The sequence below is a fragment of the Momordica charantia genome (assembly GCF_013281855.1).
Source record: "Momordica charantia cultivar OHB3-1 chromosome 6 unlocalized genomic scaffold, Mcharantia_2.0 BLBB01000006.1, whole genome shotgun sequence".
Classification (NCBI taxonomy): domain Eukaryota; kingdom Viridiplantae; phylum Streptophyta; class Magnoliopsida; order Cucurbitales; family Cucurbitaceae; genus Momordica; species Momordica charantia.
The window spans coordinates 15,719,152-15,734,293 of NW_028275164.1; the positions used below are offsets into that span (position 1 = coordinate 15,719,152).

The 15,142-nt window shown below is 36.0% G+C and overlaps 1 protein-coding gene across 1 annotated transcript in view; it reads right to left on the minus strand.

Annotated features, from left to right (window-relative positions):
• The window catches only part of EMB2458 (FtsH extracellular protease family), a 44,532-nt gene that overhangs the window by 4,688 nt on the left and 24,702 nt on the right, over positions 1 to 15,142 (minus strand). Inside the window, 3 exon segments of the mRNA XM_022302978.2 lie at positions 3,982 to 4,164; positions 5,400 to 5,528; positions 12,056 to 12,257. Of these exon segments, the coding sequence (XP_022158670.1) occupies positions 3,982 to 4,164; positions 5,400 to 5,528; positions 12,056 to 12,257 (514 nt within the window).

A 15,142-nucleotide genomic window follows, 5' to 3' on the forward strand; every position in this document is an offset into this window, starting at 1 on the left:
TCAATTAATCAGTATATATTAAAATGGCAGGACTATTTTAAATATTTTAACTTGATTCTAATAAGAAAAATAAAAAAGCAAATGACTATTATTCATGACATAAATGATATACTTCTTTGACGCCTTGAGAGGAAAAGAAAAACTGGCGGAAAAAAACATTCAAATTCTCCATCAGCTTCTCTGACGCCTTGAGATTCAAAGAGCCCCGTTAATCGAACCTTGATTGTCTGCTTTGGACTTTCTAACTTCTCCTCTTCCTTTTGCTCATTTAAGAGAAACTATAAGTCTTCATCAAACGATTATTCACGAAAATTTTCTATAGGAGGTCCTAAAGACTTTGGGGATGAATAGAAGCTATTACTGCTAACTGCACCATCATCAGAAGCTTCTTCATCATCTGAAAAATCCAAAGACAAGCTCCTTCGATCCCTACCATCATTGGTGGAGTTGATTGATCCGAATGAAAGAGACTTTAGCACTACTTCTTTTCTTTTATTGCTAGAAATCTTTTTTTGGTTAGCAAAAGACGAATCTCTTTCCTCATTAAATGTTTTGTTCAGATTTACTTGGAGAACTCCAACTAAAAAGGAATCTTTTTGATATAGAAGTAGACAGATGGGCATCCTTTACTGAGAAGCTTGAAGGAGTAGTGTTGGGGCAAGGTCGAGACATTTTGTGGTGGAAGGTAGACAGGTCTGGAGTCTTTTCGGCTAAATCAGCCTTTTTGGCGTTAACGACCCATTCTCCCAGGATGCAGTCCTCTACAGCAAATCAGATTTGAGTTCCTAAAAAAGGTGAAAGTGTTTATATGACTTTATTCAATAGAGGGATTAATACGGCGGATAAACTTCAAAAAAAGCTTCCTCATTGATCCCTTTCTCCCTCTGTGTGTAGTCTGTGTTTACAAAACGCAGAAACGGTGGACCATCTTTTCTACACTGCTCGGTAACTTGTAAGTTCTGGAATTATATAGCCTCTAGTGTGGACCTTAGCCTATGTCTTCCTAGAAAGATAGATGATTTTATATTGGAGAGCTTTAGAGGAGGTGCTCTCAAGGGGAAAGCTTTTGTTCTTTGGAATTGTGTAGAGCTTTGGTTTGGCTTCTTTGGAAAGAGAGAAATGGCAGAAATTTTGAGGATAGAAGTACTACGCTGGATTCTTTTTGTGTAAATATTCATCACATGGCTTCTTGGTGGGCAACAATCCACAAGAAGGTATTTTGTAATTATAGCCTACAAATGATTGTTCAAGATTGGAAAGTGATGATGGTATAGTTTGTTGGAGAGGGTTCCCTCAACCCTCTGCCTTTAAGCTGTTTTTTTGTGGTGGCTATGAATGAAAGTATTGTCTCTGTTTCCTATAAAAAAAAACTCCAACTAAAAAGGAGAGGTTGAATAAGTCTTTTGGTCTTCTTGATGCCTAGGGATCATGAAAATCCCTTCATCCTTCCTTTTGATGCAGGCAACGAACTGCTTTGATGAAGACTGGAGAGGTCATTAGTGCTATTCACACCAAGGATTTTTCATTAAAACCAGTTGTCAGGAAGATGTTCTCAGAATTTTATTTTTCGTTTTCGTAAATATTGTTGGAGGGAAGAACGTTGAGAATGTCAGTATAAATGGAGAACCTTTTTGGGAATGACCTTTCACCTTCCCAAATCTTTTGGATTCTTCTAATATCAATGGAGTTAGAAAAGCTCTCGATTTCTAAGATTGATAACGTTGGATTTCTTGAAGTTGATGACAATGACTCTTTCTTTTTCAGCAACTAAAACCGTAAAAGCACCAACCTTGGATCCGAAATTTCAACTGAGTGGGGCATGAAGTCACACCTATTTTCTTCCACTTGAATGATAGCATCAGAAACATCTAAAAAATTCAAAGTATTCAAAGAAATATCCACCAAACCCCCAAAGTAGCTTCCTATAGCTTCAAAGCATTTCAGAGCCAAAACTCGATGGGCAAGTCCCTGATTTTAGTCCAACCACCAAGCCATGGGTGACTTCCTTTTTATTATCAGTTTCAAAGTTCCATTTTTCTAACTTCAAGAAACCTTCCTATTTTTCTCCACTTCCCATCTGGAAACTTAGTATTCAACACTACTTATCTCCAAACTTTTTTTTTATAAGAGACAGAAAAGAATATATTAGAACCACAAACAGGGAGAACAGCCTACGGGCTTTGTCAGCCATAAAGGGATTGGCAGAACGATGTTTGGGCTTCAAATCAAGCCCCTGAAGGTGTCTTTATCTTTCATTTTCAGAATCTCAGAAGCAAAGGGTAGTTTTATGCAAGACCTATGGAACTCTAACAATCTTAATTGCGATCTCAAGCTTAGAAGAAGGCTTTTTGACATGGAGCAGGAAGAGTGGGATAACCTCACTGTGTTGCTGGAAAATGTGAAACCTAACCAAAATCCGGACTCAATTCTTTGGTGGTTAGAGAAAACAGGGTATCTCAGTTAGGTCCACTACTTTTGCACTTCAGGAAAGCTGAAGAATTCTGGAAGCTAATTTGAGAAGGGAATATACCCAAAAGGGTGAAATTCTTTCTTCTCAAATGTGCTAGATGTTCAAAGGCTTCAGTCATATGAAGAGCCTCCTCAAGGGTTTTTATCTGATAAAAGAAAAGATGAATCTGAAGTTTTGTCTGAAAATGCAGAGGGCAGCCCAAATGTTCTTCCTATTTTGGAAAACATTTTGCCGCAATTTTTGTCTGATCAAGGAAATGAACTAAGAAAAGAATATCAACCTTTGGAAGGTGTTAAGGTAACCAAGACAACTGAAGATCTGGGTGATAGCAACCTTAGTTTTAACCCTGATTTAATGTCACCTAGGACTTTTATTCCTCCCCTACCATTTTTTTATTCGAGAAAAAATAATGACTCTCCGAGGTTAATAAAAGAAAGAGGAGGATTCCAAAAGGACGATTCACCTCTCAGCCATGGTATCATTAATTCAACAAGTGAGCAGTCAAATATACATATCAAGGATAATATTTTGTCTAATGATGATGAAGAATTCAATGTTGTGTCAGTAGTCAGGATTCAGCAGAATTTTTTGAAGAGAAAGAGGTTGTTAATGAAGATTTATCGGAGGTTTCCCTCCCTAACAGAGGATTTTAATTTACTTTTTGCAGAGGATAACCAATTACGCTCTTCCACAAAAATGGATACCATTCTTTCTCCTTCTTGGGAGCAGCCTTTAGTAGTCGAAAAAGCTTCTTGTAATGAAAATCAAAGTTTTTTTAAATATTTTGAAGATGTAGGCCTTACCCTAGTTCCGATCACTGAATAACTAGGCTTTAATTATGGGCAACAAGTGTTTGATTGGTTCTGCTTTGCAGCAGTTTTGAGGGTGTTATTATAGTTTTTTTGTCTTCCCTTGATGGAGGGAGGTTTTAGATTCTTCACTTCTTCATTCTGGCAATTAGTTTGTATTAAGTGATAGTTTCGGTTTCCTCCTCGGCAGTCAGTCCTTTTGAATTGATAAGCTTTATTGATGACAATTTTTCAGCATCTATTCTTGGGCTTTAGATCTCATCTATTTCATGGGTTTTTGGTTTCTATGTTTTGATTGTTTTTCTTATTCTTTTTTCGCTTCATTTGGGAGCTTGTATCTTTGAACTTTTTTCTTCTTCCTTTTCATATTATCAATGAAAATTTTGTTTGTTGTTAAAAAAAATAATAATAAAAATAAAAAAATTGCTCTACTTTTGCTTAAACCGGAGGGCTTTTATGTAACCCTTCCTTTCAGGAAAGGGTCATCTTGTCCCTTTATCCCTAGGCTGTATTTTGAGTGGTTTTTGAATGAAGTTTTCAGCCTTGTTTCTGATTATTTATAAAAATAAAAATTTTAAAAAAATGTGTATTAAATTGTAACTCTATCGAGCAAAAATACTTGATGTTTAAGTTGACGAGAAGCAGATAATAATTAAACTAGTGTAGCCAATCACTTAAAAGTAGGTGTAAGTAGTTTCTTACATCAAGAGGTGGGTTAAGGAGTTCAATTCCATTGCTTATTTGGCCATATGGTTCCATCAGATCAACCACGTTTTGGAGATCTTCTTTAGACAGTGTTAATCCAAGATGATTCACCAGCATTTTGTTTAGTTTCTTGACTGTTCTTGTTTTCTGCATCCACTTGGGAACAATACCACTGAAAGTCTGTATAACAAAGATTTTCCTGGCATCATTCAGTAGAAAGTATCCAGAAAAATGAAACAGATACTTCAAAAGGAACAAAAAGGAAAATTACATGAAGTGACTATTTAAATAATGTGTCTTCATATACGAAGCTCAATGATAATAAAATCATATCTTCAAGAAAGTATGCAGTTGGAGAAGTCACGTGTAAAAGAATGGAAAAAGTGCCATCTTTCTGACTCTCTTTTTCCCCGCTTTACAGTAATGATTCCAAAGTGGAAGCATTCAAGAATACATCATTTATTTACAACTGAATCACAAGGCATGTTGTTTTAATTGACGACAAGGTGGTAATTGGAAACTCACAAAATATAGACATCTTCCTACAGGCTAAACATCTCTTATTCAGTGAATATAGATAAAATTTAGACACAGAACATATTTTTACAAGAAACAAAAGAACTTAATTCACAGTACCTATTTAATTACTATTTAAAAAAAAAAGTACCAAGTTAATTATAGACAAAACATGAAAGCGTGAAATGCAAAATGTAGGTCATCATGTTCGTTCTATAGCTTGTTCCATAATTTCCCTGATGAATATAAATAGGATGGGGTAGAAATATCAGGTGAGTGATATTTTGATATTTTGTTACAGAACATCTAGTTTTCAAATAGTGAGAAAATAAAACCACAGACATATAACAAAATATCACTCACCTGATATTTCTACCCCATCCTATTTATATTCATCAGGGAAATTATGGAACAAGCTATAGAACGATGATGTACATTCACAGAATCACAAGGGAAAATTAGATAATCCAGCAAATTTTACTTTACTGATAGAGGTAATCAATAGATCATCGTGTAAACACTAAAATACGAAGCAGTTACATTTCTTCATTGGTCTATGGATTGGATCAACCCTCAAAATAAACCTTTCCCGAAATGAGTTTTCAACAGCACCATTAATCCTCCTTCATTTTGAAAAGTTACCTTTTTTCTGACCTCAAAAAAGTAAAAAGAAAAAGATGCTCATTATGACATGACACACAATCCCTTGATGATTTTTTTTTTTTAAGAAACCGAACTTTTCATTGAGACAAATGAAAACAGAAAACATATAAAGGCCATACATCCAATGATGATTTAACATAGGAGCACTTATGAGCTAGCAAAATTTAAAAAGTTCCCTCTAGCACTAGTAACATTGGAAACAAATTTATTTGAATGAGCAAATCATTATTTCTTACAGCAAACCAACTAGAGTAGCCCATCAGTTCATCAGTGTCAAGTAATTTGCTCCGAAAAGCACTTCCTTCCAAAGCCACAGGGACAAGTTTTAGTTCCACCGGGCGTAAAAGGGCTGTCTTCTCAGCAACCTAAAAGTAAATATCTCAATAAGTGACAAAAAAATAAACAAATAAATTTGAAGTGTAATGAAGAAGGAAAACAGTCCCATGAATTAGTCAAACAAAATGCAGATAAACTGACCCAAATACTAACAGAAAACAGATAAAATCATTCTGTGGATCTTTAGTTGTATATATTTTCATATTAGGGCCTCTGTAAGGTAATTCGGAAACATGCTTTACCAATTGATCTATTAAAAGAGAATTTATTACAGTAATTTTTAGAAGAAATGAAAATATTTCTCATACACAAAGGTAAAACACTAGGTCGCTTTAAGTAGAGGTCAGATGCATTCCTACCCAAAAAAATAGTACAATAATCTACTACTAATTATAGATAATATAAATGGAAAGGCAATTAATAAATATTTACTAAAATACATAAACCAACAATTACCAACTCCAGGATCTGACTTGAGGTTTGTTACATAATAGGCAGCAATTGAAAGAATACTTTCTTGTTTGTCATTCACTGAAATAGCAAACACATAAAAACTCGATAGAACAAATCTTGGACCGAAATTTTATTTTATTCGAAATCAAGATTAGGAATTTATTTTTAAATAAATATCTTCATCTTAGGAAAAATAATTTCTTTAATTTTTCTCACTTGGCTGGTTTTCTTTAATTCTTTCCTACTTGGCTCGTTTTTGTATTCTAGAGAAATTGTTTTTAAATTCATTCTCCTCCCTTCTTACAGACATGAAATTCTAGGATCAATCTAAATTTTTTGCTGTCATCAATGATGTGTTTTGGAAAGTTGTCATAAATGTTTAAATTTTGGACTAAAATCTTGCACTCTATATGAAATGTAGTAGGTGTCTTCTCAGAAACCTAAATCCTAAAATTTTGTCTGCTTTGTGGATTTTGAAAAGTTCAGTGTTTCCTTTTAATTGAGAAGTCCTACAAACCAAGATTTTATGAAAAATAAAAAATAAAAGTGCACTTTTCCAGAAAGGAATCTAACCATAATTTCTTTTTTGGGAGAAAAATACAAAGTTTTCTTATTGGACACATTTTAAGCAGAATAGACGTGTCAGATACTAGTTGAAGAAATTCAGTACTAGTTGAAGAAATTAAAAATAAGTCTGCACATATGTGAAACACTTTTTATGCGGTAAGAAACTGTGAAACATTTCATTAAGAAGTTTAAAAGTTTATGTAGAGACTAAGGTGGGAGAGAATCCAATGTTCTTTATTCTTATTAAAGTCTATATATATAGACAAATATACAAGGTTGACCTAATCTTATAAGGAGAAGGTAAATGACAAATTAATATTAATACAAGAATATAAAATATACTAATATATACTCTAACACTCCCGCTCAAGTTGGTGCATATATGTTAATCATGCCCAACTTGTTAGACAAATAATCTATTCATGCTCCATTCAATGCTTTAGTAAAGATATCTCCTAGCTGCTCTCCAGTCTTCACATACCCTGTAGCCACCAATCCTTATTGTATTTTCTCACGTATATAATGACAATCAACTTCAATGTGTTTGGTTCGTTCATGAAATACTGAATTAGATGCAATATGAAGAGCTGCTTGATTATCACACCAAAGTTTCATTGGAGTGGTGATGTCAAATCCCAATTCAGTCAGAAGCTGATGTATCCATACTAATTCACACACCAACTGTGTCATAGCTCTATATTCTGATTCAGCACTCGAACGCGACACCACGTTTTGTTTCTTACTTTTCCAAGAAACTAAATTACCTCCGACAAATACACAATATCCTGAGGTTGATCTTCTATCTTCCTTAGAACCTGCCCAATCAGCATCTGAAAAACATTCAATATTAAGATGACCATGATCTTTATATAACAAACCACGTCCAGGAGCACCTTTCAAATAACATAGAATATGTTCCAATGCGATACAATGGTCAGTTGTAGGAGAACTCATAAACTGACTCATAATACTGACTGGATAAGCTATGTCTGGCCTCGTAACCGTAAGATAATTCAGCTTCCCTACTAATCTCCTATACTTCTCAGGATCTTTCAACAACTCCCCTTCCTTTGTAAGTTGTAAATTAGGTATCATTGGGGTACTACGCGACTTAGCAGCTAACTTTCCTGTTTCAGTTAACAGGTCAAGTACATATTTCCTCTGTGATAAGAGAATCCCCTTCTTGCTCCTTATTACCTCAATTCCTAAGAAATATTTCAGCACTCCCAAATCCTTCGTATGAAATTGACTATGAAGGAAAGTTTTGAGTGATAGGATGCGTGATGAATCATTACCAGTAATCACAATATCATCAACATATACAACCAGTAAGATAACACCAGACTCAGTTTGTTTATAGAAGACAGAATGGTCCGACTTACTCTTCTTCATTCCAAAGTTCTCAACCACCTGACTGAATTTTCCAAACCATGCTCGTGGACTTTGTTTCAACCCATATAAGGATTTACGAAGACGACATACCTTTCCATTCTCCCCCTGAGCAACAAAACCTGGTGGTTGCTCCATATACACTTCCTTGAAGATCACCATGGAGGAAGACATTTTTAATATCAAGCTGATGTAACGGCCAATGGTGAATAGATGTCAAGGAAATGAATAATCTAACAGAAGTCAATTTAGCAACCGGAGAAAAAGTATCACTATAATCAATTCCATAAGTTTGCGCGCATCCTTTAGCACCAAGGCGAGCTTTCAAACGGGCAATGGATCCATCAGGATGAACTTTAACGGCAAACACCCATTTACAACCGATAGGTTTTTTTCTTGCAGGAAGAGACACTAAATCCCAAGTACCAGTCATTTCCTCCAACATAGCAGCCCGCCAACCAGGATGAGACAAAGCTTCATGAATAGTTTTAGGAACAGATACAAACTCAAGGGATGCAAGAAACGAACAGTAGGTAAGGACAAATGGTTATATGAGACAAAAGAAGAAACAGGATAAGTACATTTACGCTTACCTTTTCTAAGAGCAATTGGAAGGTCATCACTTGTTCCTGGATCCTCGGACGAAGAAGCTACTGGTATAGGGCATGAGTCCGTAGGAGGTTGCCGATGAGAATAAACTTGAGTAATGGTGGGAAGAGAAGGATCAGGCACATAGGAAGATGTATTGCTAGGAAGCTCTTCAGTGGAAGGAGAGACAATGAAATATACAAGAAAGTCATCATCTTCTTGTGAACTCTCCCCCTGACTGGTACTCAAAGATGATGAAAAAGGAGTATTTTGAAAGAATGTAACATCGGGACAGACAAGATATCTATTGAGATCAGGACAATAACATCGATACCCTTTTTGAACACGAGAATAACCAAGGAAAATGCATTTCAAGGACTTGGGGTCCAATTTGGTGAGCTGAGGGCGAACATCACGAACAAAACAAGTGCAACCAAATATTTTAGGTTTAATAGGAAATAAAGGCTGCATAGGACATAGAGTACGATAAGGTATCTCATCCTTAAGAACTGATGAAGGTATGCGATTAATCAAGAAGCAAGCCGTCGAAATAGCATCGGCCCAAAAATATTTTGGAACATGCATTTGAAACATTAAGGTTCTTGCTGTTTCGAGAAGATGTCTATTTTTTCTTTCTGCAACTCCGACAGAGTATCGACACAAGAGAATTGGTGAAGAATATCATATTTACTCAAATAAGAGCCAAGAGCTCCAGAAAAATATTCTTTAGCATTATCACTTCGTAGAACTTTAAGAGAGCCACCAAATTGAGTTCGAATTTCAGCATGAAGGTTACGAAAATGAGAAAGTAACTCAGAACGATGTTTCATTAAATATAACCAAGTTACACGGGAAAAATCATCGACAAAGGTAACAAAGTACCGAAACCCACTTTTGGACTCAATAGGACACGGACCCCAAACATCAGAATGAACTAATTCAAAAAAGGTAGTAGCTCGTTTATTGACTCTAGGATACAAACTAAGACGATGAAACTTAGCAAATTGACATGACGCACAATCTAAAGAATGCAAGCTATGAAATTGAGGACGAAGACTCTTTAACATGGAGAGAGATGGATGACCCAAACGACAATGTTCTTCGAAAGGAGTTGGCACTCGAGTGCAAATAGTGGCTGTAGGTATTTGTGCATCAAATGTGTAGAGGCCATTGAATTCACGCCCTTTACCAATAGTCTTTTTCGTCGTAAGATCCTGAAATAGGCAATAACCAGGGAAGAATAAGACACAACAATTGAGATCACGAATGAGTTTACAAACAGAGATCAAATTAAAAGAAAATTGTGGTAAATTTAAAACAGATGTTAGTGAAAGGGATGTGGAAAGATGAATTGTGCCAGAGCCAAGAACAGGAGAAGTTATGTCATTTGCTATGGTAACATCAGGCAAAGATGCAAATGGGGAGAAATTAGCAAATAAGTTAGGGTTACCAGACATATGATTTGTGGCACCAGAGTCAATGACCCATTTTGATGTGGAGGAAATAAGACATTTACTGGTGTTACCTGACTCAGCGATAGCGGTAATCGGATTAGAGGACGATGCCGTCAATGACTCTTCATACTGTTGGAACTTAGCAAATTCTTCCGCAGGAATTGTAACTAACTTGCCAGCATTATCAGGAGTAGACACAACATGGGCAGACTATGTTTTTTGACCTTTATTCATTAGCTTTCTACATTCTCGTTTTGTATGACCAGGCTTATGGCAATAATTGCAAAAATAATATCTCCTGAATTTGATTTTGGAGCACTAGAACGTTGAGCGTTCGAAGTCGTGGAATTCCCTTGGTAGGTATTACCTCTGTTTGCATTTGTACTACGTCCAACCAAAGCACTATTAGACTGAGATGACAAGACGGGTTGTGACTTCTCAACTCGAAGTACTCGAGTGTATGCCTCCTCTAAAGCTGGAATTTCCGAACCAGAGAGTAATTGGTCTTTGGCCACGTCAAATCTAGGTGGAAGACCAAGAAGAAAACTGATAACTGCTAGTTGTTCGCGTTGGGCAAGCCGAACTTTTGCATCATTACTATCTGGGAGTAATGCATTAAATTCCGCATAAATTCGTTTGTGTTCCATAAAGTAATTTGTAAGAAACTGGTCACCAAACTCAGGTTGGTAGAAGCCCTTGCAGATTTCAAATATTCGACTAACATTTCCTTTTCCAGAATAAAGGAATTCTAAATATTTAAGCAACTCTTTAACATACTCACATTCATTGACCAAGCCAATAATGTCACCATCGATCGAATTCTTGATCTGCAGAACCAATCGAGCATCATCCTGCAACCAAGCTTTCTTGCTCTCATCCTTAGGCGGATCCTCAGTTATGTGATCGTCCATATCAATACTTCGCAAAAAAAAGACGAACATTGATTTTTCGTGAAGAATGGTTTGATCCATTCAACTTGTGTTCTGTGATTTTTGATATCATTGGGATCACCTCAGAAGTTACGATTGATTTCTTCTCAGCCATAACAAACAAGCGAACTTATTTGAACCAAACGACAGAACCAGATCAAACCACCCGAACCAAACAAAACAGATGAATCAAACGGTTGGAACCAAACCGGATTAGGTGTTTTCTGAACCAGAAACCCCAAGTGCTACCCCACGACAACCAGAGGGGCGAAGGCGATTGGGGGTGACGGAAGCGCACGGCGACGAAGGTGCGAAGGACGGCGAGACGAAACCCACAAATAGCAATTGAAAAACAGCTGGCAAATCAGCAAACGGCGACGGCGGCGGTGGTCGGCGGCAGCGGCGGTGGTCGGTGGTCAGCGGCAGTAATTTGTGTTGGATAGCAATGAACATAGCCCTAATGGGCACAAAACCCTAATGGGCATCAAAACCCTAATGGGCACAAAAATTTTAGAAGAAACCTAGGGCTCTGATACCATGTAGAGACTAAGGTTGGAAAGAATCCAATGTTCTTTATTCTCATTATTAAAGTCTATATATATAGACAAATATACAAGGTTGACCTAATCCTATAAGGAGAAGGTAAATGACAAATTAATATTAATACAAGAATATAAAATATACTAATATATACTCTAACAGTTTACATGAAATTATCCCCTATTTATAACGAGGATACTAACAAGAATCTTTGCTGTTATTCAAAAAGGGAGTAAGAATACAAGAGATCATCCCCCATTTTTAAAGATTATGTTAACCTACCAAGGAAACCAACCATTAACAAAATAATCAACTAACAAACAAATTAACAAAACCAATTAGCAACCCAACCCCAGTAGAAACTAACCATAACAAACTCAAACTAACATTACACGATTAACCCTAATCATACTACATCAAACTATGTAACAATTACAAAAATCAAATTACTAAAAGGAAACCACTACAGTTCAACCATAAAAAAAAGGCGCCGCCTTGAATCAGCAAATATCATAAGTAAACTATAAACAGTTCATGACCTTCATTATCAATTTATCAGCAACAACCTGCCTTATAATACTGGTATCGTATTAAACTTCACTGCAAACACTTGCCAGAAAAATGTATACAAATTACCTTCTTCCAGTCTACATAATCAATGAGCTCCTCATCCATGGATTCTTTTGCAGCAATCTGAAGTATCTTCTCTCTTTCTGATTGAGTTGGCCTTTGAAGATGAAAAACTCGATCCATACGGCCAGGCCGCTGTAGAGCCTCGTCAATTTGCTTCAAATTTCGAGTGGTAGCCATCAAAACTACTCCATCTTGTTTCTCAAACCTGCACATAGGTACTCAACACGCTGTGAGAGGAAAAAATGTGGCCTGTACTTTACAACTACTTATCCATGCAGGATTAAATGAAAAATTATAATGACAATAATGCATTTTACAAAAAATAAAATAATAAGAATAATCAATCTTCTTAAAGATACGAAGATAAGCAACAGAAAAAAACCACCCAAACAGGTCATACACATCAATCTAAACATAAAAAAGAACTCCAGTAAGAATATACATCAAAAGGAGAACAATTACTAAAAAATTTAGAAAGAAGACACCAAGTATTAACATGTTACTCAAATAGAGGTAACAAAAACAAGAAGTTTGAAGTTAAAAAGATAAATGTACATATGAAGTGGAGAAATTTGAGCATAAGCAATTGAATATCCGCACCTAATGATTGTCATGCAAATTGACTGATTATTGAAATTAGCAAAATTTTGCTATTCTCAGTTTTTTATGAACAAAAGCTTTCCATATAACTTTGTTAGGGCATTAGAGTTGGCTTCCTATCTAGAAATCGATACATCCAAATCTTAAGTGCTTGGTACTAATCAACTTAGATACAGTAGAGTCCCTCGTATTGCAAACAATTGGGGTTGTAAGAGCTCTCTGCATCTTGAACTTGCTTATATCAATCTCCCTTTAAGGGATATACCAAGATCTGTATCCCCCTTAGGGGCCTTTTTGATTTGAATACACATATTTTGTTTCTTATCAAAAAAAAAAAAAAAAAAAAAAAAAAAAGAAGAAAAAGAAAGAAAGAAAGAAAGATCTGTTACTATCTGAAATTCAATATTAGAGAAAATTTAATGAAAGATTCGCAAAAAAAGGCTTCGGCCTATTTCTTTCAGAAATCAAACAGCTCCTCTTTCTTGGACCAGACATGGCCAAACACCTTTTTGCTCCACTGTTGAAGAACGGACTTAAGGCCTTTTAGGTTAGTCATGAAATAAAGACCACGCCTGCCTCTACCTCTGAAATCTTTCCACCCCAATAGTTCAGAAAATTAGGCACATCAAGCCAACAATTCTCAAGTCTGAAGGGAGTTAGGCCCATTTCGTGTTATCATAATAGGTAATGGTGGGGAAGTGATATGAAGTAGTTTTGAGGAGACTATTGGACCTGGGATGGCTAAATTTGTCGAGCCAACCCTTTTCTTTTTCGATTATTACATCGCAACTACAGGAGTGGGTGTTCGAACCTATAATTTGTTAGAGAAAGTAGAGATGTCTTAAACATAGAATTAATCTCAAGTTGGCGAGCCAACCTTTAAAACAAAATTTTTCTTCTCCCCTCTCTAAGATTCGACCAAGTGAAGGTAGCATTCCAATGGAGAATGTCTATAAGATCAAAACTGTTAATGAATTTATTGCAGTGTCTCGTACTAGTAATCTAGCAAGGACTCTCCAACACTAGGGAGAAATTTTGGGAACTAATTGCAGCTAGGATCTTTAGTCTTGCAAGTGAAAGATTTGATTGGACTACTGAGTGTGTTGGTTGAGAAAAAGGATGAAAACCAAGAAAAAGAATATTGGAAATGGAAGAGCTTGTAGTTTGGGGTGAAATGTCATTGGACCATTGAGTGTGTTGGTTGAGAAAAGGATGAAATCCAAGAAAAACAATATTGGAAATGGAGGAACTTGTAGATAGGGTGCTTTAACCAACAGATCCATATTCTAAAACTGGCCGGGCTTTTATTCTGCAAATAAACAAGAGATTTTTCATTAAGATGTTGAAAAATGCAAAATAATAATATAGACTGACCAAGGAGATTACCAAAAAGCACTCCACTTGATCAACTAAACTGAAAGGAGATAATTACAAAAGGATTTGGACTTGAGGGTCCACAAAGCCATGAAATGAGGACAATTCTCCAAAACAAATCTCTAGGCTTCTCTTCCCCAACAAAGATTCTTATGTTAGGTTCCAACCAAATAGCCTGAAGAATGGCCAACCTTTTTTTGAACAGGATACGAGACTTTTAATTTATCAATGAAAAGAAGCAAGATTTCAAGAATACAATCCCCAAAGAGGGGAGAAAAGTGAAAACACGAAACAAGAAAAAGTAGAGATAATAACTCTCAAATTATACAAAGATCTAAAATGACATTTTGACAAAAAGAGGCACGCCAAAATAGTCTTAAACACTTCCTTTAAATTGGGGTAATATCATAAATGACACCAGAGAAAAAGCACCCTTCAATCTGAGAAGGAACCCAAGCCCCAGAAGATGCAACAAAAAGCATTGAAATGGCCAGCCTTTCAATCAAAATATAGAATCTGAGGTTTTCTTATGGGGCGGAGACTTGCTTCCGGCACAATAATTGGTGCACTAGCACCAACCTCGAAAAGAGATTTTCTTACATTTTCTTCACTTTGGCCACCCTGAAAGACATACCAATAAGAGAAAACCCTGGCCACAAAAATTATAGCAGGAACCTTTTTTAACAGTCCGATGGACAGTGAACAAGCCAATTGGATTCAATGCAAGGATTTAACCGAAGGGGTTACTTTATCCCAGGTATTTAGGTAAAGATACCACAGGTGTGGCTTCTTGTTTTAAATTAGATGAGGGTCCCTTTTTTCAATGCTCTAGTTGGTACAAATAACGAAAGATTTTCTTTTTTTATATCTGTGAGTATCTAGACCAACTTGCGTATACCTCGAGTAATCTTATGAATAACTGTATAATACTATAATTGATTGTAAAGGAAACTCGGATATTAAATCCTAGGTAGGAGGTCACCACAAATTTGACTCATTCCCGCCTCAAAACAAACACATGGCGGTTAATACCAAAGGAATTTAAAGAACCATTTTTTTTGTGGGAGAAAGAATTTTAACAATAAAAATCCTTATAAATGGTACACCAACTTGAAG